The sequence below is a fragment of the Varroa destructor genome, unplaced genomic scaffold, assembly GCF_002443255.2.
Source record: "Varroa destructor unplaced genomic scaffold, Vdes_3.0 BEIS01000003.1, whole genome shotgun sequence".
In the NCBI taxonomy this organism is placed as follows: domain Eukaryota; kingdom Metazoa; phylum Arthropoda; class Arachnida; order Mesostigmata; family Varroidae; genus Varroa; species Varroa destructor.
This window is the reverse complement of record NW_019211456.1, coordinates 41,754,761-41,781,276: the sequence shown is the minus strand read 5'-3', so window position 1 is coordinate 41,781,276 and position 26,516 is coordinate 41,754,761. Positions and strand designations below refer to the sequence as shown.

The window sequence follows — 26,516 nt, the reverse complement described above, 5'->3', positions numbered from 1 at the left end:
AAATGTGTCCATCCTTGAATTTCAATCTAAACCACCATGTGTCCTTTGAGTTTATCACATTAGGCGCTACATTACCGTGGCTGTTGTAACCCTTGCCCAGATCTGAGCTAGAGCGTGTTGCGATTAATATTTAGAGGAAAGCTTCGTTTGAAGCATATCATTAACGAGAGTCTCTAATGGCTGTTGTTAGAGTCGCTCGTAAGCACCCTGCTGAACAAATGCCATCTTTGATTTTGATGATAAAAATGAGCTAAACACTATTTCGATAAGTTTTCATGGTCTCTGGTCGAAGTGATTCGTCCTTAAATCAGAATAATTATTCAAAGGTTGTACGGCTTCAGCCGAAGACGTTACTGTTTGTGTGATATCAGCCACTATATTCCTTTGGCTTCCTTGAGTTTGTCTTCCTACGCTACACGATAAGGTCACCTCGCGTATATGCTATGACTAATCCTATTAGCAAAACTGGACTTGCATCAATCAAAATTGGTCTTATGTCCCATTTTTGTCTGCAGGGCTACGGTATCGCCACTCCTCCGGGGTCCCCCTACAGGACTATGCTATCGCAAGCCATCCTTCGGCTACAAGAGAACGGTGACCTTCATGTGCTTAAGGTGAGTTTCTGTGCTGCTCGGCTTTCAACAACTGCTTAGTCTTCTTCCTTCAAACGGCTAAAAGGTTAAATACTCTCTTCTATGAAATGTTAGCTTAATGCGAAGATGCGCATTACGCTATTTAAATCGCAATATGATTTAACAGTGATGAGTTAACATCTCCTGCCTGTGTGAACAATATTAGCTGACTTGTTTATACGCTATTCTCGCCTCAAGGATGGATTTGTCACCTCACACAAAAGCTTGACAAGTCATCAGGTCCTCTGACTACATCTAAGCAGGGTTGAACTCTGTCTAGAATTGCAATAATAGAGAATGGACTACAGCTCCAACGTCTATGGCTGATTTGTTAATACTATCATTGGGCTGATTTAGTTGCATAGGATTAACTAGTTGAAATGCCCGCCAACTGTGTGTTTGTATCTCTTAGCGCGTTCCTACTCTATACGTACGTTTGCAAAGCCTCCGCTTCATGAAAGAGCGCAAACGCCGAATAGGTTTTAATGACAATATCAATCGTCTGCTACTACACTGTATATTTACAGGGCATGTATACGTACACAAAAACCATATAGATCGGTTCAGGTAAGTTTGCAAGTCACACAAATGTATCGTCATGCGTTGAAATTCGGCACAACCTTGGCGCGATAGATTCATAGTAGAGCCGAGTTGGTGTTTACGGTTTGATACTGTGTGGTGCCTTTTTAAAGGTCACGGTAGGCATGCGTTTAGCGTCAACAGAAGGCAACCTGTTAGTAGATTATATAAGATTTTTAGAGTATTGCACCTTCGTTTCAAGATCAATCTGTTCTTTTGGTCGTTATTAACGTCGATAATGTTTTATGTTTTCTTCGGCCTGTGTTTTGCGTGTTGTGCTCTACCGACAAACGCTGGCTTCATCTGCCGTTGATGATCTCGATCTCGCAGGAGCGTTGGTGGAAAAAGAAGCGCATAAGCAAAAAGTGCCCGAAGGATATCATCAATAAAGGGACGTCGGCGATGACCGTGGCCTCGGTAGGAGGTGTATTCATTGTGCTCCTCGTCGGATCATGCGTCGCAATTATCTCGGCCATTGTCGAATTTGTTTGGCGAGCAAAGAAGATCGTGCCCGAAGAACGTGATCCCGTTTGCGTTGAACTCTGCAGAGAACTTAAGGTGAGTGCACGCTCGTCAGCAGAATAGCCTTAAAGTAAAGTATCATAAAATCCAATTTACGTGTTAATCATTCATTGGCTGAAGTCCGTATTCGAAGTTGTCTTCAAGATTTTGTTGACCTTTGAAAATGTCATTAAAAAATCTAGAAGTTTCTTAACCGGATTATTTTTATAGCTTCCTGTAGATATATTATTAGATCAATAGAAAAAAAGAAATGTTAATGCGAGCGGTGTTTGTTTGTACTTTATGTATTTCGTATATTTGCCTAGTTCACGCTAACGTGCGGAAGCAAAAAACCCCTGACACGCCCTCGCTCGGATGAAAACCTCGCCATCGCTGCGACCGACAATGGCATGGGTCCTTTTATGGGTCCAATCACGGGGTTTGGCCTTCACAACAAGAACACGTTTTCCTGACATCCGGACGACGCAGGTCAACTGCAGCTCGGCCAACTCGGCCAGCTAAAAGCCAACCCGAGCAGTTTGAGTTTAAGCAAAGCAAACTTAAGCCTCAACCAGGCCTTTCATCAGGCCACGTCTATCGGCAACCTGAAGAGCGCTACAGCAGCAGGTGGGGGCCAGGCGGGTCAACCAGCCGGCCAACAACCCGGCGATGTACCGCTGTGTGATCCCACCGATCAGCTATGCGCAGATGACCTGGCCACGCACCTAAGCCCGGACACCTATGGGCCATATTACCGATATGAGGCCAGGTAGGTATCACATTAACGCTTAACTAAGACAGCTACCGATGATAGGGTGGACGAAGGTCTAAATGTTACGATATATCTAGACCTTCGTCTAATACATGGGTAACAATAGAGTACCGAGCACATACGAAGTTTTCTAAACAGGCAAAAAGTAGAGTCATCACAATTTGCAGGCCACAACTAAGAACACATTTGAACTGTTGACAAGGATTTTACATGGAAGTATAACATTCTGTGTGAATATGCGAAATATATTAACCTTTACGTTTTTGTAGAAGTATGGTTTTAATATGAATTTCAAGTTACCAACTATTTGTTGAATGAAACACAATATCTCACCATACGGATATTAAACGCACTTCTACAGAGAAGTATGATCTTTTATCTGCGTTTGTTGTATATGGTATCCTTCACACTTTCCTTTTTGTCGTAATTGAATAAGGGACGCCTTTCGCAACCCTAATATGCGTATCCGATTCCTTGCAGGATTGCTCAAGAGGACCCAATTGACGTATAAAAATGCTGTTGTGTAACTTGGCGTTGGAAGTTTTCATGTCGAGCAGACTTGCTTTCTGTGATGGAGGCGAGAGACCCAGTGATGTGCTGGGTCCTGACCAGGCCACATGTGCCGGGCAGACCGTTCAACTCAACGGCCTAATTTGGCCTTAAATATTTCTAATGGCACCATCCCATGCGCTTCCATCTCTGGCAGCTTCTAACGACCGTGCATAAGCTCAGTTCAGTCCCAGCGCAATTCTGATCAACGTCAGCCACTCAATCAATCGATCAGCCCATAAGACTGCGCGATCAGATCGACAGACTTTTTTCTGCGTCGGATCGCCTCTGCCTTCATTCTGTTTTGATTCAAGCCAGAACTTTTTCAGCTGAGTTTGGATGGGATTTTCTTCAGAGCTAGCAATGTAAGCCTGTCGACGAAGTAAGCATCACCTCTGGGAACGGAAGCGTATGGCCAAGTGCTTTTAAACAAAATGTGTAGAACACATACAAGACGTGAAAGGAAAATCACATGTAAACGTTCGTACAAATTAAACGTGTTCGGCGTGTTCTGTACGCCGCTAGGGGCCAGGTGAACTGTTTGGCCTAGACGATGGTTTGGTCTCCTCAGGTGATGGGCCTTGCGATGTGCGCCACCCCGTCGACGTTATACTATTCACGAAGCAACAACGTTTACAATGGATGAACAACTCTGATAACTCTCTATGTGATTGATTAATAACAACAAATCGGTTTCTATCAAGCAGCTCGTTTCAACAAGCTACAATGATTTGACGACAATGAAAACAACAACAACAACAACAACAACAACAACAACCTGACTAGACAAACAGCGACAGCAAAAACAAGATGCAGTTTCCTAGCTGTTACCGAACAGCATTAATTGAAGCCGACTAGACGAAACACTACTGATCGGCCATCTAATAATACTAAACGAAGATGATGATAATAATGGATTAAAATATCTCGGTATCAACAATTTCGGCAACCGCAAATTCAAACAAATCCGAAGACTACGATAGAGACAAAAATGAATCACCCAAAATATCGATCTTCTAACCACTATTGGTAGCTTATTTCTTGATCGAAAGATATTTTTTGAATTTCTATCAAGCACATCATGACCTCAAGAACAGGCACAACTCAGTGTACTGTTTTCCTACCTACGTGCAGCAGCAGCAGCAGCAACAACAACGACAGGTTATATCAAACATACAGAAAGTGACCTCGACCAAGAACTTTTACGGCGAAAATGAAGCAAATACATCTACAACTCAAGAGTAAAAGGACATCAACAAAGTATATCGACTATTTAGGGTGCATAACAAAGTAACTAAAGCACATTGACATTTGCATTGACATTAGGAATATGCCCAGCGGGATCGTTATCATTCTGGATACGTTTGCGATACATTCTGGTTCTCTCCTTTTTATATAACTACCAACAGAGAAATAACGATAGAAACCTCTTTCAATCAACTAAATTTCAACGCGAAACTGTTTCTAACCGTTAAGTTATATTTGACAGAGCAACCATTTGCGAAAGTGAGGGAGAAATCAGTGGGCACTTTTTTAAACTTACCGAAAACGTCGTACTGAGCCACCTTGTTGGCCAAGAACGTTTGCAACAAAAGCGACACGCACACAAGCAAAGGTTGGCAAAGTGATAATATATTGATGTTACAATTGCAAGACAAAACGCTTTTCCAAACACGAACAATTTTAATCTAATTAGCAACAGATAAAACGATAATCAATATAAACGGCACTGCACAACAGAGGGAACTAATGCTACCTACCGATACAAACAATGACAGGGACTTGACTTTCAGAACCTAACAAAGAAGTATTCTTTCCTAATAGGCGAGAGGGCGAGAACCCATCGTAAGAACAGCTCGTCGACCTAAAGTAACATACATATACGACAAAAAAACGTCCACTAGCAACCTCGTTTTGGTTCAACAACAACAGCAACAACAATAACAACAACAATGACAGCGACGACGACAACGACAACAGCAACAACCTAAGCAGACTACCATAAGGGTTCGACAAGATCGACAATAACAAAATGAAAAACATTTCTAATAACGATAACAACAAGCAAAAAGTAAACATCGAAAATGACAACAGCAGTAGACATGTACGAGACCAACATCAACCAAAACCAATAATAATAACAACAACAACAACAACAACAGCGATAACAGGAACACACGATCACGAATGAACTTCTGGTCGCATTTCTCGAACGCCCGCCGAAGCTCAGCCGGCTCCAAACGTAGAAAAGGCCAGTAGTATACATTATATATCTATATATATATATATATATATGTTCCGGTAAAATTGACCACCTCCGTAAATCCGACCCAGCTGAACTAAGGGACAAGTTGTGTGATAATAAATGCAGTGCATAAGGTTTATTGTTGGGTTTAATTAAGTGACTAAATTAATCCAATGAACAAAACGATTTTATGAAGAGCTAATTTTTTTATCCCATCATGTCGTTTGCAGACGGGTACTTCCAATCATAATTTTAAGTAAGGGTCAGCGTAAAATGTACGTACAGCAGAGAACTGCCGCCTCGTTAGCCGATTACCGACTTTATCAATATATATATATATATATATATACGGGTGTATATCTTATCTTGAGTGGTCATTAGGCTGCTCAAAACAGCATTCTGAACAAACAAACAAACAAACAAATCAGCTAAAAAATGTTAATGAAAAGTCAATGAAAATTTTTTCCAATTGGTCGGCAGGTCGGTAGGAAGAGGTCAATTCGAGTTATCGGCGGCTGGCGGTGAAATGCTGAAAAGCTTTTGACGTCGCGAAACCGCGTTTTGTTACTATATTTATAGCAGTTATGATAATACAAATGATAATAATAATTATAATAATAACAATATTACTAAGAACATTCTTCGAACCAATACCTCACACATTCATTCGAAGGGAAAACAGAAAATCCGCCATTATTTGAGAAAACCTCTTCTAAGTATCTATTGCCTGCATTTTATCTGTAAAGTATTACAACATCTAATATCATCTATACACAATAAGTACGCGTACTTCGTCTTACTATCTAAGGTCTTATATGAAATGGCAAGGCCACCGTATATTTGTAGTGTTGATCTCTTCCAAACAAATTCCATGTGACCAATCCAAGCACTCGCTAAATACCAGCAGCTCAACCACTGCGATGCGAATAGCTATCCATATAACTGACCTAAAAAAAAAAAAAAAACCCTTATACGAATAATAAAAACTAATCCAAAATCGAGGTGTCCTGATCTCTTCACGTTCGTTGAAGCGTTGCTCAGTTGTCAAACAGTTCCGTGCCATAACGCGGCTCCTTTATACGACAAAAGACATCAATCGTTTATCATCCACCTATCGAAGGAGCTTAACAGTCGAAGGTTTCGGTGGAGTCGAATCAGTCAAAAGATCTAATGCTACGAATATAGACGTCTACTGAATGCCTCAGCGTAGAACCTTTCAAACATGCCCCGAACACATATGTGAAGTCGTCTCTTCATTTTACATGATGGACATGTCGATAATATCGATACATATTGCCGATCGCTGCCACCTCCATTGAGGCTTCTGCCGGCGCGCGCATTTTCGCCTGCTGCTACGTCGGCAAACTCGAGCTGGTTCTTAAGAATAGGCTATTGTCGGAAACCAGAAATCAAGACGTCTATTACCGTGAATAGCTCAGCATTATCCTCTGATGCTGTGTTGACGTGCACTCAACGCTGATACCGAATTAGCAATGATAATTAATTAACAGCGAATTTTGCTTTATTTCGCTCTGTTTTTCACAGCTGGCGTTCGACCGCGGAGCGCTCGCCTGTTAAAAAACTTTTTGGAAGTTCGGAGCCAGTCGGCTCCTCGCCAGGAAGAGTATTGCACAGTACGTTGGTTGATGCTGTTCATAAGGGGTATCTCATAGCCCGTCTGTCCAGCCGCAGGGGAAAAAGAAAATCGAGTGCTGCTGCCAAGCAGGGCTCTTCCGAGAGGTTTCGACTGGTCCCGATTGCGATTCTCAGACGTGGGCATGCGCCGCCAGAGTTACTGGGTCCGTTGTTAATATAACCTGCGATTACACCTTGCAAACATGTAACTAATAATTGGCTTTATGAACATGGAGAAATCCTAATACCGATCGCCTGTAAGTTCCGTTAGACTTCGGCTTTTCAAATGGCGAACACTTTGCTAAGTTTAGTAGTTTAACGGCATTTCGAATTGATTTATCTATCTGTTTCCGATCAAAAGAAAGAGTTTTACTGCTGCTGAGCTAAATCGTAGCTGAATTCACTCAAAAAAAGACCAACTGCTATTAAACCTTCAATGGTTGTCGTTGCTCGTCTGGTCTAGCCATCTCAGCTAGTTTATCCGCGTGCAGACTACAGCTGGAAATTCGGGCTGGAAATCCATTGTTACTTATGTTAACAATATAATATTGAAACAATATTGACTGAACATAACTGTTAACTATTGACCGTTACTAAAAAGAACCAGAATACAGAATCAGAACCAAAGTGCAATATATATCGTCCAGTTCCAACGAAATAATACAAACGATCAGTGGCAGCGAACCAGTGGTCCTGTCAAGAAGTGAGTCACAACAGACGTGAGCCGTACGATCCCCCTGATGCTGCCAAGGACGAAGTAGATCCAACATTAGTGAACCGAGCGTACGTCCATGCCGTGTGAGGGATATTTGGTATCAACACACCCCAATAAACCCAACACGCGCGCCTTTGTTTCGCACTAGAAACAAATCAAACAAGCTAACATCAACTGAAAAGTTGTAGGAGTCAGATCCGGACCAATGAGATGATCGATGATCGGGTTGATCAGTCAATCATTCACGTTTACCATCACCGATACTTCGAGGTGTTTGAAACAAGAGGGGGCAACAGGCAAGACAAACACCGCTAGCGAAATTGTCACTGGAAAGTATAATGAGTGAATAGATTATTGTGTTCGCTAACGCAGTTTTATGTAAAACCCCATTAGGGATCTGTCACAACACAATCGACAAAGGACATCGCCATTGAACTCTTTTCTATGATCCATGACCGATGATGTCTCATCATCGGCCGGATTATATTCTGTCGGTTAGTAGACTGATTGATTGACTAAAAACCCTGTTGATCCCACTTGATTTAATATAATCACTATGTCATACATACAAATACACACGCACACCTAGAAACAAATGTCATCGAGTCCAGCAGTCAAGAGCCCGCTTTTTGCTCAATGAGCCGCCAATTGTCACCATAGCAGTTCTATAATGATACGACTGACTGTGGTGGATGTCTCCGTGACTTCTTCCAACGGCCAAAAGGCACTTTTTCATATTACAACGATAAAGATGGTATATAAACAAAGGATAACATAAATAATAACAAACTGGAGAGAAAACGAAATGAATCCATGAACGAAGCAGGCACAATGACTCAATCAGTGGTCTTTGCTTGCGTACAATTGACCGCTTTTGGCAATTTATTTACCCTTGAAGAAAAACCTCAACCATATGGTGTATGATATACCATATGATATAGAGTACAATAGGAAGGAGAATATCAACATATTGATCTGTGATCAACACCAGCAACGACAGTTGTATGGCACATGCCATGGTATCATGACGACCCACTATTAATGTATGTTTGGGATGTAAACCTCTGAGTCTTGATGCTGTCGCAACGTCTGGATCCCTATTGCAATCGAAGGACTCCTGTTCTATTGCGCCTTAGCTCGTGCAAAAAAGCATCACGAGTATGTGAGCAAACAGGGTAAATACAATTCGCAGCTTTCCATGTTTGAATAACGCTCGAACTTGAAATGCTCCGATTAGCGATCGTGCAGAGTGAATCCAGTTTTAGCCGCCGTTCGAGATAGTCCCGTTAATATACGTGGGACAAAAAGAAAGACAGACAAAGAAATAGGCAGCCAAAATAAGCCCGTGATGTAGTTGATAAACAGAACAGTCCATTCATCTATCCAGCAATAGCACCAGCGAGGTATCAACAGATTCGCTCTTCGGAGCGACACTGGATAACTAATAAACCTTCGGGGTGTTTGTCCTCCGACAGCTGGTGCCGCTCGCTACGTGTTGCTGATTGATTTCATTCAATGCGCTACTGAATGCACCATTCATAGTATTTTATATAGAGGACATGCATACTAACAATACAATGGTGTGCTGCAGCTCAGACGGAGGACGCTGCCTATGCGCGACTCCGGATTCTCGGCTGCGAAAGCTTTCTCCGAACGCTATATCTCCCCATCGAAGCAAAGCTCTCTGGTAGTTCACCAAGCATGAACTGACTATTAAGACTGACAACCACTTAAATAAAAGTTACTAACCAGTAAAAGCACTAACTAACAAAAAAAAAAGCAGAAAACAGTAAGCCTTCAGCGCTGTGCGAGTCAAGAGATGCTAATTAATAAGCCTCCAGCATGTTCGACTCCTCAATTCTGCATATTATATCCTGACAGTACCGGTAATGATAATATCTCCGTTGCGAAATATATGTATCGCAAATATCGTACGCTGGCTAAATAACAGCGAAAAATAAGTCTAAATAAGAGAAAGAAAAATGACCAACCTGCATCGTACATCAAACAGCCGCTAACGTCCCGCCCTGCGGACGATTCAAATGTGACCGCCAATCAATAGGGCACTTTTGTATCTAATTATAACGACCGAACCCGCGTGAATGCTAACACCACGCACCTGTTAAGTAACCAAGTTGACCCGTCTGTAAATAAGCTGTAAACTCCTGTGATATGATATTGCGAAATAAAGACCACGATTGTCATTTCGAAATAACAATAAGAGAACGTGTTTTCACTGGGGGCAGCCGCTGCTGTCGGAGCAAGCGTCTTTAGTTGCTGTGGTAGCGGGCGATGGTTCCTGCTTTGGTGGGTAAGGGTTTTCCCAGCTGCAACGAAAGCGTGGAGGTCTCGGTGGCGAAAGTAAGGGGTCGAAGGCTTGAGAAAACAGGGTTTGAAACAAACAGAGAACTATAAGAGTCGGGCTAGATGTTCTTGTTGTCATTCGCGGCAGTGTAGACTCCTACGGACGCGCCCTCTCTCTGCCATGCGTCCGATCTGAAGCTGGAGATGAGCTTTTACTTTTAGAAATACCCACCAGACGGCGCCACAAGTGTTATATGCTAAACATCGACAAGAATGACTTTTAAAATAATACTCGGGTATATATATATATATATATATATATAAGACAGATATGTACGTATAGATATGCACGTACTCTAGCATGTACATGTATGAACAGTAACATAGGAAAGAAGAGAGAGACAGTGAAAGATGTGGAGGAATCAAGCTAATATAGATTCGTGTACGATACTGTTCTATAGGGTAACGAATGGCTTACAACGGAAGATCTAGTGATGTATGCATGTAATAGGGGCCACGTGTCCAAGCAGAAGTATATTAGAAAAAATTGGAAGCTCTGCATATTTGAAACCTTATGTAACTTCGAAACAAATCCAGGTATATCCAAGTGTCTAGATACCGTAATTTATAGCTATAACAGATTTTCAAACCAAACCTTCCCGACAAACTTGTAATTGAAACAGTGTTGTTGTTAAAACAAAAAGTGCAAAACTTTCACAGCTAATGTTGAGAAGACGCCCTGTTACGTTAATGTTAAGGTTCTAGCTAACAAAGTAATATTTTACATGTTTGAATAGTTCCGAGAACTAGCTATTTAGATTTAACTAGAGATCGATGACAACTTTAGTATTGGGATCCACCAGAGCTTTTAAACGGTTGTGTCAACATTACTCACATGGATATTGATTACTAAAAGCAAAGTTACGCATAAGGTTTTTCAAGTGTTTCCTTAAAATGCCCATTCAAGCAGAACGGCAATCTGGGTCACACGGTTAAAAGATGAGGTTCTTGTAATGATTAGTGTGCTATGTTAGATCGATCGAATTTGTCTGCGAGAACTATTGCTGAACTCATAGGTCTCCTAGAAAACTGTGAATTCAGTTTATTTCGATTATTCATATGACATCATATTCATAAACACATAGTTTCATTAGTAGAAGAAAAAAGGATTTCGTAAGAACAAAAATATAATTAAATTTTTAAAAATATAGAACTCTCCAAATAAAGCCTAAATTTTATAGCTGCATAAGAACTAATCCACAACCTTTTCACTGCTAGATATTGTAAATTATCTTCGTTTGTCTAAAATAAAAAATATTTTACGTTAATAGCGATTTCCTCTGAATTAGAAAAATAATTTTCGATGAATAGCGTTATGAATTTAGTATTATTGGCTATATTAACGTAGACAATTGCCGTATCGTATGTAAAAGTGCTAACTATATAAAGTTAAAGAAAAATACACATCTATCCCCGATTAGGATCTAAGGAAATATTATATGCCCATTCAAACAAAAAAGCAGTGCTATCAATTTCGTTGTTTTCGTGTACCTTGTGACTAATTAAAGCCGTATCTCTTATTTATTCGGCGTCCTCTTCATAGGCCAAGTTTATCTTGAGGCGAAATCGGGAAATGAAATTTAGTCCACTTGTCGGTAAAATCGGTTGAGCTTGGCTTGTTCCCGGCTCTAGATACAGGCACCATGTCATAGGCAAACAAAAGTACAGACAACGTTTAGCTTTTCGTGTTCATAAAACTATTCTGAAAGCTGTCCGATTTAAGCAAAGTACGTAAAGGCCTTGTAGTAACTTGAGCAATATTTACCGTTTTCTAGGTAAGTACTTTGCAAATTGTTTGGTTTCTCTCCTCTCTAAATAGGTACAAGTTATCTTCGAAAAAATTAAACGTTGCTTTTGAGATGATCTTTGGTGATTTTCTGAGCTGCCTAGGTATAGCATTTGCTGACTTGAGAAGGCAGCTGTAAAAACTCCAAGTACCTGACGCCATAGAAAAACTCAATACGATAGGCCCGACAAACTACAGTGGCACACAGGGCAAAAGTAACGCTGAATCGTCTCAAGAATCTGCATATTTAGTTTGCGCCTAAAATTTCTGACCACGAAACAAAAAAAAAACACACTTTTTCACCCTTTCAAATACGCGTAAGTTTATCTTTAAGCCGTATTGTTAACGACAATATATTTAGAAAATTGTACGTCTTCTATATGTAGCTAGACAAAATGGAACTCTATCTATCCCACAGTTTCGGTGTTAAGCTGCCTTTAAGCATAATTGAAAGCTAAATAATTAAAGAGGAGACAAATTGATAGTTAGAACGAAATAGCCACGAGAATAACATTTGCAGTAATCTGAGTAATAAACAAATATATTTGTCAAAGGTTGATACCGCACTAACATACAATAATAAAACTATTTGGTAGCCCTCAACCATCTCCCTCTCTTAAAATGGTCAGATGCTCCGAAATTCCGTTTGAAATTTTACGTTATGAGGTAATTTAGCGTTTAGTGAAAAAGATCATTTATTTGTCAACTAAACAGAATCCAAAGTTATATAACACATCATAGCACAATTAGTGGCGGTAATTGGACCATGTGGAACTTAAAAATTACTGAAGATTAATAATTCAAGGTGGATCAGATTGGAATACAAAAATTAATTTCTATGGCACTTGACCACTTCATGCTTGCTAGTCATTTCTTCTAAACGTATCATTCAGGAACCCTAACGCCAGCTACTGAAATTGATAGTATTAAAGGTGTTATCCCGAACAAAAACGAATATTTTGCAAAAATGAGAATAAATTGTGATATATACGAGACGGCAGCAATTGTTTTAATGATTGATATTTTCAGTAAATGTAATGCTTGGCCCGTAATGTCGATTTTTAATCTATCTGATCATTGATATTGCGGCTTGAAAAGTAAGATGCTTTACCCCAGCAAAGAATATAAAAAAATTTATATTACCTCGTTTCTTTTTATTGTGTAGCCTATCTATATACATAAATAGGTTATCAACCTGTTCCAACAGTCGGTTTAGCTTAAGATAGCATATGTGCACATTAGAATAATGGTATCGGTGTTACCAATAACAGGTAAAGCATTTTAGATGACTTAATGGACTCACTTAATTATCTAAAGTAAATTGATATAGCTACTCATCTTAATATCTAATTCAAATAAACTTAATGGTCTACGTTAAACTTCTAGTTTTCATTTAAGTTTCCATTAAACTTCGAACATACCATAAATCGGCGCGTATCTGTCTCCCACGTACTTCGATATAGTCATATTTGAAAGTGGAGGTAGATGTAAGTCTAGTAATCCGTTTATTTAACAACATTATAATGGAAGATTTGATCAGAAATCTATGTAAGATGATGAAACTAGATATACTGACAGTAATACATACAGTGGTATTTGTATATTGTATATGTGATAACGCAGCTTATTAAGGTCTAACTTATTTTCATTTGCGTTGCCAGCAGACAATATTAGAAGTTACCCAAACTTGGAAAGTTTGTTTGAATGTAATCGGGCAAATTATCCATCATTGGTGAATATTTATTACAGGGAAGGTAGCTTTCGTCAAGCGCATTTGACCTTTTAGTGGGACAGAAAACATTTCAAGCACCAAAAATTAGGGAATAATAACATCTATCGTTCGTGATAGTTATTATTTAGGTTATTTAAATAGATGCTACTGTATTTTTGAACAGCCAGCATATTGGTGTGTAGATTATATATATATATATATATAAAAAGTGAGTGCTTTGAGTTTCCTCTAGTCATTGACTAGATAGCTCATTTCTGAATCCAACCGTTGGCTAAATACAGCTCAAGGATAAATGTATTTCAGGTTTGCTTATAGCATAAAACTGCACGAAGGAATTCTAAACAAAAAAAATAACCTAAGGGTTTGCCTATAGCGCCTTTGTAATATAATGATACGTTTCCAAAATTTTCTCGCATCCCTCACGGCAGCGATCTAACAAGTCGATGAAAAGTATGACTGAGGCATAATATGTTTTTATATATAATGACAAAGACGGAGCCATGCTATTTCGTGTCTAAACCATTAGAAGGTTGTTAATAGCTGTTTTTTATGGCTCGAGCTAAAATTACGGATAAGTTCACTGCGCAGAGATAAACCGGGACGTCAATTCTTTCTTCACCTCTAGGTAAATTCACACCGTTTAGGTTCGTTCTGAATTTACTGTTTTGCATTATCCACCTATTAAAGAATTAAACCTAATCCAAGTTATTGTTAACATAATATTTGATATGCGATGCTCCAAGTATAAAAGAAATATGTTCAAAAGCAGATCCCTATATTCGCGCACAATTTCCATGTATATGATTGCAGAGTTTACGCGATTGTCGAAATGCTTTTATATTCATGAACCTGCATGTTGAGTGGAACTTGAGCCTACTCGTAGAAATGGTCAATCGGCGTTTCAAAAGATGGAGGAGCGTCATTGCCTGCAAGATAACGTAGTAGGTTAGCTCGACATGGCTCGTTTATCGGTGATGTAAAAGACGTTAATACTGCTACTGCTGCTGTTATTGTTGTTGAGGGGCGCCGAATTTACTGAGTCTTCTAGCAGTATTGAGCGTGAGCGCCCCTCTGGCGAGGGGCGCTGGGCCGAACAGTGTTGCGCTAGCTGGTGTGCCTCCTAGCCCCTTCAGCAACTGTCATCAGCTAAATGGAGTGGGAAAACGAAGCTAATCACCTGTTGCTCCGACTGCGAGAAGCTAAGTTGGCCGAAAATATATCAGGCAGTGAGAAAGAAGACAGAACGTACACGAAAAAGACACCAGAGGGGTCATACTCGATTTTGTTAGGATTTGTTGCTAAATGACTTAGATAATATCCAGCACTTCAGGACTATTACCTTTGTATGTGCTGCGTTGTACGGTTTGTGCGGGTCTCTCTTGTTTGCGAATATAATGGTGAGTGTTTTTTTCTGTCTCTGATCTCTGTGAAACAGTGTCTATACGATATGCGAAATGCCATCATCAGTTGAAGGCTAGCGTTGAAGGCGGAAACTACATTTGCATGAATTTCTGTGCAAAATGTGAGAGGTAGTTTAAGATGTCCTGTAGTTGCATGCAACGTTAGGCACAAATACGCAAAAAAAAAAGTGAAAACTGGTTACAGGTAATAACACGTTAGAACTACTCCATTAATAAACACAATGGCAATACACGATTATATGACTACCTCTGGGTCCGTTAGTTGAGTAAAACTGAGTGAGATTGCTAAAACACTCAAGCCCGTCGAGTATTGAAATAATCCTTGAAACTCAGTACCCCCCAACGTATTTGTAAGCTCCAGGTATGATTCTAACGTGAGGGTGGGGACCTTAAGGCCGCTATCCTGCTCCTCTAAAATACCACCCGAACTATATACGGTAAATATGAAGCTGTATTGGTTCATTTCGTTTGGGTGCCACGATCGAAAACGTAGACTTCCGCGGTTCTGGACAAGTCATTTGAGTTTCGAGTCCAAACTTTCTGAACCTAGGTTTAATATTGCTGTTTTTATTCCTAGCTAGGTCAGGGATGATATTGTACTTATCATTGCTCTCACTTCTTCCAATAGCATATTGCGGACCAGAAAATGTTTGGCCAAAATACACCTTATCAATAGTCGGGCGTTTTCCGGACACAGCTATTTCCACTTGACATTAAACATTAACCGTTTTCCTGTTGCGGCACAGATCTGAAGTAACAAGGAGTGGTTTTGCACGGAAATCATCCCCTCCAAAGCTGCGGTACAGATCTGAAGTAACAAGGAGTGGTTTTGCACGGAAATCATCCCCTCCAAAGCTGATAAGGCAGGCTGCTAGAGCCGAACATTTAAAGGAAAATATCATTGGCTTTACATTGTCTACATTTTAAAGGATATATTAATCACTTGCTTGATTCGCTGGAAAAAAAAGGTGTATATTGCACACAAGCGTAATTTTTATTCACGTTTTTTTTTTTCAAATGCAGCCAATTACAAGGTTGTTTGTTATTTAAACTGCCAAAATAATTTCAAGCATGACCTTCTAGTCTTCTATGAATCTTTTGCTCGACTGATACAGGATTGGGTTTCCTTACTATTTACACATCTATCGTCACTATCTAGAACCCTCGTTCAGACGCTTGGGCTGATCGTAGCGAGGTTTAGGTGATCTGATGTTTAACGAAAGCAGCTGAACTTACTATTGCTGTTAATAACGTTATTCCTATCTGACAAGTACCCACCACGCGCTCGACCTCGCATAGAACAAACTCATTATGGTTTGCATCTGGCGAGGTAATGACCTGGATAGCCGTGTTCTATTCATTTGTACGCACCAAGCGGGCCTCAACCTGGTTGACAATAGGCATCAGTCGTTAACGTGACGAGGAGACGTTGGGCTGCCGGAAGGTGGGTCTTATATGAGAAGTCAGTGTAATGGTATATTAAACCAGATTTGGACGTAGAATTATGATGTGCGAAGGTAAGACTCATAGCGCGATAGTTATATGGCAGACCGATTTAAGTATAGTAGATGAACTTGTCTAAGTAGTTTGCGTTTATCATACCAAATAAGGTCGATTTGCTGCCGTAAGCCAGCAGCTGATTGCAAAAACTGAATTCATTTATCGGTATCTAGTTGCGATAAACTACTACTAATAGTCGTCTGAATTGTGTTCCGTACGAGAAAGATCTGTGATGTTTGTCGAGCGTATCGTGTCCAACACGAGACTAATGCTTAGTAAAAGATAATAATTATACAAGGCGATTTCTGAGTACGCACTCGGCAGGGCAATGACAGCTTTGTCAGGTAGTGTTTTTTTTTTTTTTTTTTTTAATATAATAATAGTTTTAAGCAGCTAACTTGGGTAAGACGTCCGTTGATGTCAAAAGAATGTTACGTAGTAGTCTTCGAAATCGCTTACTCGATCCGCCTTCTAATCAGAGCCTCCCCGACCCTTTTATCACTCCGTTCAGTCTTTTTAGGTCTGATCAAATCTGATCTGTTCTCATTAAATTACATCTCCTAGCATCCAGAGTGACGAATATCACGACAAGCTTATCATGCTGGGCAAATCCAGCAAGAATATAGTATTTCAGGTATGAAATAGAAAAATCTGAAAATGCGAGTAGTTCTAAGTGCTACTGTAGTCAATTAGTGGACTTTGTCTTTCATTAGAGATGTGTCCATGAAGCCATCAGGTCTGCCAACAACATGAGATAAACGGTCCGTGTAAACAAGGCGTAATCCAAATGCCAGGAAAAGTGAGGCAGGCAAAAAACAGGGCAGTACAATATATCTCGAAGAGATGCGAGCTCTTTGAAACTGGAGCAGTGATTAAAAATAGATAAATTCATCTTGTTTTTCTGCAGGGACTTGAGAAATAGACAGTATTATTTTGAGAAAACTTTGATAGCTTGCTCGAATATGGTTCTATATAATGGAAATAATTCTCCAAGTGCCTCAAGATGACCATTCGGCTCGCTGTCAATATTTCTGATACGCGATAATTGTGATCTACTCCGATCAGGCTGCATTAGGCGACCGGCAATGGAAAGTGAAGTCTTTTTTCCGTCAACATCGGTATTCACAGACTTGAAAATATCACTGAGTCATAGCTGCAGATCGGAACTGGGATTAAATATTTTTGAAACCGATGCCGTATCTACCTTTTTACTGCCTGAGCAAATTTAATTAAGCGATTTTCATAATCAAAAGATCGTGTCTTAAGATCTACGGAACCCTGTACGATATCTAGTTGGCAAACGTAGGTTTATGTCCGCAAGCGTAGGGTAATTATGCCTATTATTTGATGTAAAATATGCACTAGGGGATAACGTATATTAACACACGACACAAAACGCTCCATTATAACGGAAAGTTATTATGTGATAGCTAGCGTTTAGTCTCCAGTCCCCTACTGTGTTAGTTGTACCTTGATCCGTGTTCTATTTAGAAACTACGCGCTGATTATTTGAAGAAGAACATGAATAGCGATTTTGCCCCTGGTTAGCTCAGAAAGTATCCAAATTTCTCTGCCACGGTTCCTCTGAAGCATTATATTCCAAGTTATAAGTACTTAGCTCAATGAGTCGTGTCCTGCAAGATCTAGGCTATATTTTTGCAAATAACTTTAAATAAGCTTAATCCAATATTACTAGCTTCTATTGTAATAAAGAAAAATGTCTCGAAACATTTATGGATTTAATATAGATGATATGGGAAATGTTAAGGTCGACGAGTTCTTAAACGATAATTAAGCGTCTTTTGAGTTAATATTGCTTTATATATATATATATATATATATATATATATATATATATATATATGCTGTTTATTTCTATACAAAATTAAATCGTGTGACGTTCGTGTTAACGCTCGTACATTGCATATATATATATATATATATATATATGTAATGTTTAGTATATATATATATATATATGCTCAATCAAAACGATATTGGTACCGTACCCATATAAAAAGTACTGTCCTTTTTAGCATAGCAGTGAATCATAATACTCATAGCTTTTTCCTAATTTCTGTTCCCATAAATATATCGAATTGGATCTCTGAGCTGATCCTGTATGTGCTTCGTCTGAAATAGACACAGTGTATGGGCGCTGCAAGTTTTTCTTTCTTGAAGGCAAAAACATAACAAATTCTTATGTTTTATTAAAACATTAAAAAATATTTAAAAAAAAAGTATTCCAACCCATCCTGCAGAATCACTTTTCAGTTAGGCGCGCACCGGGATTGCTTCGGTGTCTTGAGCGATTTCCATGTATAAGAACACTGATAGAATAAGTAAAGTCCAACGATTTCACGTGTTCTAACGTGGCTCATCTTTCCATTGAAGGATCTGCAACTTGCTTTAAGGCGAACTTTCCTCTACCTTATAAGACATTGATCTTACTAATGAACAAGGTTCAAAGACTTATATGGCTGGCCATTCTTTAGTTCCAAGGTATTTTGATACGGAGCTTAGCAGATAAATAAAGCCCTTACCGCAGTTAAGACGTGCATGAACAATTTTAATGTGGGAACGAGATATTTTCCAGCGCACCCATAAGAGCCATCATCAACGTAGGTTGCAGAAACAAGTGGTTGAATACGACGGAATTATGTTGCATAACCTACGAGCATGTGGCTAAGCGAGTTCCACGCAGTTTAAGCCCTTCACCAGTACGTTTTGCTTTCCCCGGAACAAGTAGTGGCATGTCTAAGCATTTTTTCATAGGATCGTGTATCTCACAGGTTAGGAGAGCTTCCAATGATAGTCAGACTAATGCCTTTAACAAAAAGCTGTTATTTGCGAGTATCAACAAAATATAAAGCTAATAGCTGTGCATTTTGTATATTTGTAACTACTAGATTTGAGGCTGCCTTCGGCGTTGGAAATGATCAGATTAATAAAAAAAAAATAAACAAAATAATCCTTATAAACTCGTTAAAAACATGTTTTCTTATTTACTAAATTTTAAATATTTTTTAAAACATACTTTCATATTAAAATAACAAAACGTATCTCCTGTTAATGAATCTATAACTAATTACAATATTAATTTACCTAAAGTAAATTTTTAACTCCATAAAAAAGAGCTAAAAATTTACTTATATATAGTTTATAGGAGTTTCACTAATGTTTTAATTTCCTTTTTATTATTTTAATTTTAAAATATAATAGATTTACTACAAAAAGAAAGTAATATACACTTTCCTATCAGTAAGAATTTCTTTAATATGTAACCTTTTAGACTGACAATAGTCTCATTGTAAATGAATAAAATTTGGTATTATTATAGTAATTTAAATAAATATTAGGCAAATTAACACTTAGTAATAGTATAGTGACGTTATTAGTCGTTCCCGAAATGCAGGGGGCATATTTTAATATTTACACAACTTCATCATAACAGGGGTAACTGCAAATAATAGCCAAGAATACGGGTGACTTTGGTAGAGTGATTTAAATTGATGTGATCGGTGTTACTAAGGTCGGTCGTCAACTAGACTGCAACAGAAACTGGTAAACGGAAACAGTTCATTAGCGCGCTGGTTTTTCACGGGAAACCGAACTCAGAAATAGATAAATGTTGTTTTTAATTACGCTCCTAAAACGTTGAGTTAGAAGCTCGACGAAACCTTGGACGCTCATAGACGTTGAACTCTTTAGTAACCTGGTCAACCTGATTGAATCCTTTGAGGAAGGTTACAAGCCGAAACCTAGGCCACAGATCAAATATCAGCTGATGCAATGGCAACTATAATGGACTGGTAAATCAAAGCAGCTAGTATCTTGAATCCAAAACGAGAGAGAAATCTATTAAAAAATCGTTTAAATATTTTTAGCTGTTATCTGTTAGTCAAACGATCAAGGGGTCCCGAGGACGAATAGCAAGGAATTCGTTTTCTAATAGGCAGATGTGTTTGTTTTAAATCTCCTGTCGATCACCTAAAACAGTCATCGTCCATCGTGTGTTTCTCAGAAACAGTGAATCTGTTAATGATGCTACATTTGAAGTTCCGTTACCGAGTCATACAGCCAGCCATCTAGATACCACTTCATAGCATCGATAGTTGAGTCTAAACGATGCGCAGTCAAGTCGATGACATACCTTCACAGAACCAAATAGGCGCGAATACGTAGCCTAACAATGTTATTGATCCTTTATGAAACGAAGTAGTATTTTCCGACATCGTTTTATCCGCGCATGGGCTTTGTCGGCTATGTGCTTCCCGCATACATATCGTCTGACGATTGATCATGTGGTTACAGAAAACCACAAGGTTTGCTTGCCCCCTGAACAAATTATGTTCTTCATTGCTTCGTCTCTCGGATGACGATATGTTTTAGCTTTCGTGCCATTACACCTTAGTGAAAAACGGGTAGACAACGACTACGGTGCCAGCTCGAAAATAAAATTCATAGCCGAAATAGTAACAGTTCGACGCTGCTACCGTCAAGGTTGGCTCTGTCGAGAATCCGGCAAGTGTTTTAATAACACCCATTCTATTGTCCAACTTAGATTATATCTGCGCTCTCGTATGATGCCCTCCTTGCTTACGATCGTTAGAAGAGTAAATTCGTAAACAGCGTTCTGCAAGGCTGTGACACGGGTACTAACGTCTATCCAGCGACGCAGAGGATGCTAGCGTCCTCTACTATATAGGGCGTTGTTGTTAATGTTGAATACTGTATGTAGCCATCGTCGCCGTGGAGATCAAACGCTCGACGGATGTTCGGCGCCACAAGGGGGCATGTGAGAGCTTTGTGACGGGACCGAAAAATTTATTCCGGGTCAAATATGGAGAGAGGCGGGAGACAAAGCCACAGGGCGTGTCATTACATTGCACTAACTCTTAGTCCAGGGCCAAATTGTTATGGAAGCAAGGCTCATAAAGTGTTAATAAATTTTATGCACCTACTCATCAATTAAAGGGCTCATACCTACGAGCAGAAATGAGATCACGTTTATAGTTCATAACAACTTGTCCAAAAATGAAGCTCACAGTTAGATGCCGATTTGTTGTTTGATCTCGAGTGAATTGTTGGAAAATACTTCCGCGACACACAGATAATCAAAGCGTAGTATGCGTTTTCGGCCTAGAGTATTGTTTCGTTCAATATAACAGCTAAGCACTATGTACCACCATAATGGATCGTGCGGATAGTTACTTTATAAATACTTTATAATAACAAAATTATCCCATTGAGCTGTAATTGTTCTATGTAACCACTGATCTGCTTAAACGTAATTCCATAAAATTACCAGATAAATTCTGAGATTTTACAGTATATTTCAAATACATGTACGTCAGATTTCATTACTTTCGAGATGACTGATTCATGTGTGCAAATATTAACATAGTCATGAAATAAAAGGAAAAAGGCACTGGCAAACAGATTTGAGAAAGGCCTGTTTTTTAGGAAAAAGAGGAATGATTAGGGGCGAAAGAACGGCGACCCAACCACTCACCGGTACTTAATTTTTTGCTTTTTATAAATATATATATATTGCTTGTATCTATTTTGTCACTATATTTGGATAGCGTGTTTGGTATAGTTTTCTCATGCATTATAATGGATACTTATATTTCATGAAAATATTAGCTTTTAAATTTTGAGGTAGAAATATCGTGAAACGCTGCGATAAGTGTATCAAGCGCAGACGGCTATTTCGAGCAAACAGTTGTTGAAACTCAGTAAAACAGTATTTCTATTTTATACCAAAATTGAACAAATCCGAACGCCAATAAATGTTGCGCTTTCGAGGGCAGATAACTATAGCCAATTGAGCTGTTGACTTCTCAGCCGTTTTTGAAAAACGTTGGAATCAAGTGATTGTGAAAATCTCGTTAGCACTCCTGAGGTCAATAAGCAGATACATCGTTTACCTCAATGCCGATGGTTTACAGTACATTTTGACTCATTCTAGACTCAGCAGCTCCTGCTACATTTAACGGTCCATACATATATCTACTCATCACCGTGGAAGCGGGTATCATCGACACGCCCGTAGCACGGTCGATCACTGGAGAGCATTCGGATCGAGGGCTCCGGATACGACGGGCCTTCCGACAGCTCGAGGGCAATAGAGTCCTGTAATTACACAACAATACTTCGGCGATGTGTCGTCCACAAACGCAAAATCATACTTGCAGCGGCAACGTCGCCGGCCAGGCCAACAATGACTCCAGCTTCAATAGCAAGAGGAGGAAAAACGGCTGACGCCTATAGAAAACACACACTTTCAGTCTCGCATACGGAGGCATAGGGACGTAGACGGAAAAACAGGCAGACAAATAGCACATTCTTAGCAGCTTAAGGCAGCTAGCGTCCGCTCATAGGCATGACCAGACGCTGGATCCGTTCGGCATAAATGTGAAGTGACCTTGACAAGGCAAAATCACATACACGAGATACTGGCGACCGTGCAGGACGCCATTACGCTGCTGGTCCGCTACTGTTAATTATCTGCTATTATTCGTGGGTGTTCTATGTTCCGTGTTCCCTAGCATTCGACCGCTATGGCGATGGTTGTTGGTGCTGTAACAAAGCTGTACGGGTTATTCCACGCATTGAGTCTGTTACATGGTAAACAGCGTAAGCAAAATCAAACCAACCGGCTCGGACTATCGACGCTGCGACAGCTCTCTACGTAGGTATATCAACAGCACGCAGGACACCGCATTGCCAATCATAGGTTACAGTTAGGCAGCAGACAGGCCACTAGGCTGCGCATTTCCACGATAGGACACTGCCGTTGGTTGTATTAGCAAAGGCAATTACATCCTCAGGATCGACAGCGGTAACAGCAACAGAACACTACGTTACAACACACAAACATCCGGTACAATTGGAAACGTTGTTTAAATTCGCATATATTCCCGTATAAAACATATATATATATATATATATATATATAAACCGTTTGAATTAGGCCACAAGTATCAGACGTACAATAAATGAAAACAAAAAGAAGTGCGTACCTTGAATTTGTGCGGTTTATCTACATCTATATTCGGCAACTACGCGAACAAAAATTTGCCAAATAAGAGCTACACCGAGAGATTATACGACAGCTGCGATGGTTTTGTATGTGTATAATCGTGAGGTTCTACGATAAACACATCCATTAATGAAAGTTTTTCTTTTTTGTTACTATATCGTCTTGAACCGCACCTATTTGGCCTAGTAAATACTTGGTTGAATTTTTTTGAATTAGGACGGCTATAGGCAGGGATCCTAATCTGCAACTTGCTCGAACATGGGTAGGCCGTAAAGTGGCTTACATAAAAAACTACTGGTGCCCTGGCATAAGGCTCACACGAGAACGATTTCGCCGTGCGCTAACTGCCTTCTTACGTATGGTTCGTGCTAAAAGAATGAATTCTATCCTTGCGAGTAGACATAGCATCATTCAGCAAATGTGTGTCATTGTGTTCTCGATTCGTTACTCAGTGATATTTACATTGGGCTGGGTCTATAGGGCTGCCCACGGTGAGCATTCGCTACTGCTACCATAATACACGAGACAAAGTAGTCTGATTCATGGATGCTGTTTTTTGCCGCGAGGTAAACAAACGAAGTAGGTGAACGATGACTGTTTCTTAGAGAGTGATAAATGGCTAAGTGTATTAGGCAGCAATCTAATGTAACTGGTGAAACGAACGGTTCCAGGTAAAGAGCAACGTCGTTAGCCATTTGCTTTAGCGGCTTTAGAGGCTAAAATACGCTCGGTATCGTTGCTATGGTCCTTATCGAAAATAAAGATGAAGGTAAGCAACTTAGATCATGCGTAAATTTCCACTTCAGACAGAAAAATCTCGAACGCGAAAAACATATTATACAGATATTGTACAAAAACACGTCTAGGTTTTTTCCGTAAACATAATCTTTTGAATACCTATAGGTTAGTTCAGTCATCGTCAGTGTAGTAATTATTATTGAGCTATATCTAAAATCAATAAGAATTGCCCCCTTTGGAAGAACTTCGGCTGTTTTCTTATTGCAAGATCTATGTTAATATGGTGTCTTCAGCTGATTAAATTTGCTCAAATCGTGTAAACATGCGTCGGTTAACTAGCATCTTCTGTCAAACGACACGGACCAAACTGATCGAATGCTAAGGCTCGTTCACCGTGTTTAAATCACGAGAGAACTATTTGATATCGACTATAGGCGCAGCCATAAATTTTCAGTAGATACTGAAATTTGTAAAATGAAAACTGCTATGAAAATAGCTTGAGCAGGCAAAAAAACAAAGCAGGCTTTTATAGAAAACAAAAAAGAAGAAAAAAAAAGATTAGTAATGGCTTTTGTGTGTACTGTCTACCAATATGTGTCGGTCTTCGACACTGCTACAAGCCGTAACGCCATAAAAATCGAGGGCGTCATAGAGACAGAAAATACTAAAAGTGGCAAATATAGAATGCTTATTAGTTATTTTATATAACTATATACAGGAATAAAGATACTGTATTATTTCGTTCATTACAAGTCCTTCAATACCAGTAATTAATCAAGAACTTATTATCGGGTACCTTTTTATTTTGATGCGTATGTAGTTGCTTTTGTTAGATCGACTACCTGCATATATTGTTTCCGGTTATCGTCCAAACGATATCCAATTGAGAATCTACTGAATGAGTACGTTACACTCTTTTTCACTCATTTATATATTAATGAATACATTATTGGTCTCGAAAATGATCGTCCGATTATCTATTAATCTAACAGCAACACTTAATTTTTTCAATCTACGTGTAGAACTCGGCTTAAGCTCGTATCTTTGTAAACGGCATTATGGGTTAACGAGATAGGACCAACCGGTACAGTCTATTTGGGCGTTTTACGCGCTGTGTCCATTTGCGCCACGTCTGGCTTTCTTCATTTATTGAAAGCGCCGTTTTTCTTGTTATGGTCACTGATAGCACTGTATGCTCTTTCTATGAACCAGCAGAGAAATTCTGCCTTACCGTTCGTAAGCTCGGATCTTTTTTTCTACCTTATTGTTTGCTCACCTCTAGCTTTCTCAAGTGCCGGACAGATCAGCCAGATGTAGACCGGTAGCCATCTGGCCAGGTCAAAAAGGACGCAAATGTCCGACCTTATTCCGCCGCTGCCAAAGAGACAACTTTGAATGTTAACATGTCTTCCTAGTAGTTAATGGGGAAGTGATTGGTATTCCGGCCCGAGGCAACCTAGCCGCTTCTTGACGCCCGAGATGAAATCCGTTTTCGCTTCGTATGGTGATGCTTGTTGTGTTTTTATTGATTCACGGTTTCTGTCTAACAGGCGCTTTTTTGCCTTGATTTTCAGATCCCAAGGTGATTTCCCAGTTAGTACCGACGTTGAAAATGTGGGCTCCAGCGATTCTCTGGATATTGCAAAGTAGATTACTCTTTTTCTGCTTTGTACTTGACGCCTTCTACGTCCGTGCAGCGGCAATCGATTCCGTGACCGATATCAGCAATCTATGAAACTTGATGGACGCTTGAGAGAATCCTCGCTAACGCATCGGCTGCTTTACCTGCTTCAGCTATAGCTTATTTTCATGTAAATTACCATTAAATGACTAATCCGAGTACTTCCATTTATTTATCATCTTGGTATTTTGATGATTTCAATGAAAATAGATTGGCCACATTTCCTTCTTTCCAATAAATAGGACAGATACCCTCACCTTTCTCTAAAGCTAATTCCAGACTTGTTTTCGATACCCAGTCGGAATTGGCATACAGAATCTTGTTTGCTTTAGATTTGGTTCCCAAGGCCGGTCTGACCTGGCCAGTAATAGTTAAATCGTCCCCATACGCCATATTTCAACTTCAGATTGTTACAGTAAAACGATTCAGATAAGTGTAATTTGCTGAAAATGATTAAGCTTTTTTCGTACGCAAATTGACCAATTAGATACAACAATAGCAGACGATACAGAAATTGTGTTTTTTTTCTACCCGCTTCTAGTCCCGGAAATGCGTCAAATATCTAGTAGTTATATGACGCAGTAACCTGCAAAAATTCCACTTTGATTTAATTAAGGG

The 26,516-nt window shown here is 39.5% G+C and overlaps 1 protein-coding gene and 3 long non-coding RNA genes across 12 annotated transcripts in view; 2 read left to right on the top strand and 2 right to left on the bottom strand.

Moving 5' to 3' along the window:
- LOC111248359 (glutamate receptor ionotropic, kainate 2-like) overlaps positions 1-9,425 on the top strand; it is a 168,307-nt gene extending 158,882 nt beyond the window's left edge. Inside the window, exons 13-16 of the mRNA XM_086985576.1 lie at positions 516-614; positions 1,542-1,769; positions 2,039-2,481; positions 2,965-9,425. Coding sequence (XP_086841702.1) covers positions 516-614; positions 1,542-1,769; positions 2,039-2,185 — 474 coding nt within the window. The 3' untranslated portion in view covers positions 2,186-2,481; positions 2,965-9,425. The remainder of the gene's footprint in view (positions 1-515; positions 615-1,541; positions 1,770-2,038; positions 2,482-2,964) is intronic.
- On the bottom strand, positions 782-10,194 carry LOC147756965 (uncharacterized). The gene is made up of 2 exons (XR_015325153.1): positions 9,620-10,194; positions 782-1,797 (listed from the first exon to the last, which is right to left on the bottom strand). It is a non-coding gene; the product is annotated as an uncharacterized LOC147756965 (long non-coding RNA).
- Positions 10,195-11,786: 1,592 nt separating this feature from the next.
- On the bottom strand, positions 11,787-23,594 carry LOC147756964 (uncharacterized). The gene is made up of 3 exons (XR_015325157.1): positions 23,460-23,594; positions 22,365-23,295; positions 11,787-14,436 (listed from the first exon to the last, which is right to left on the bottom strand). It is a non-coding gene; the product is annotated as an uncharacterized LOC147756964 (long non-coding RNA).
- On the top strand, positions 14,674-26,073 carry LOC111248167 (uncharacterized). Of its 9 annotated transcripts, XR_015325145.1 has the most exons (5): positions 14,674-14,907; positions 15,678-15,899; positions 16,203-16,375; positions 24,151-24,248; positions 25,792-26,073. It is a non-coding gene; the product is annotated as an uncharacterized LOC111248167 (long non-coding RNA). The 9 variants fall into 9 exon arrangements; XR_002672426.2 differs by lacking the exons at positions 15,678-15,899; positions 16,203-16,375; XR_015325144.1 differs by lacking the exons at positions 14,674-14,907; positions 15,678-15,899; positions 16,203-16,375 and adding an exon at positions 22,994-23,128.
- The last annotated feature ends 443 nt before the right edge of the window (positions 26,074-26,516 follow it).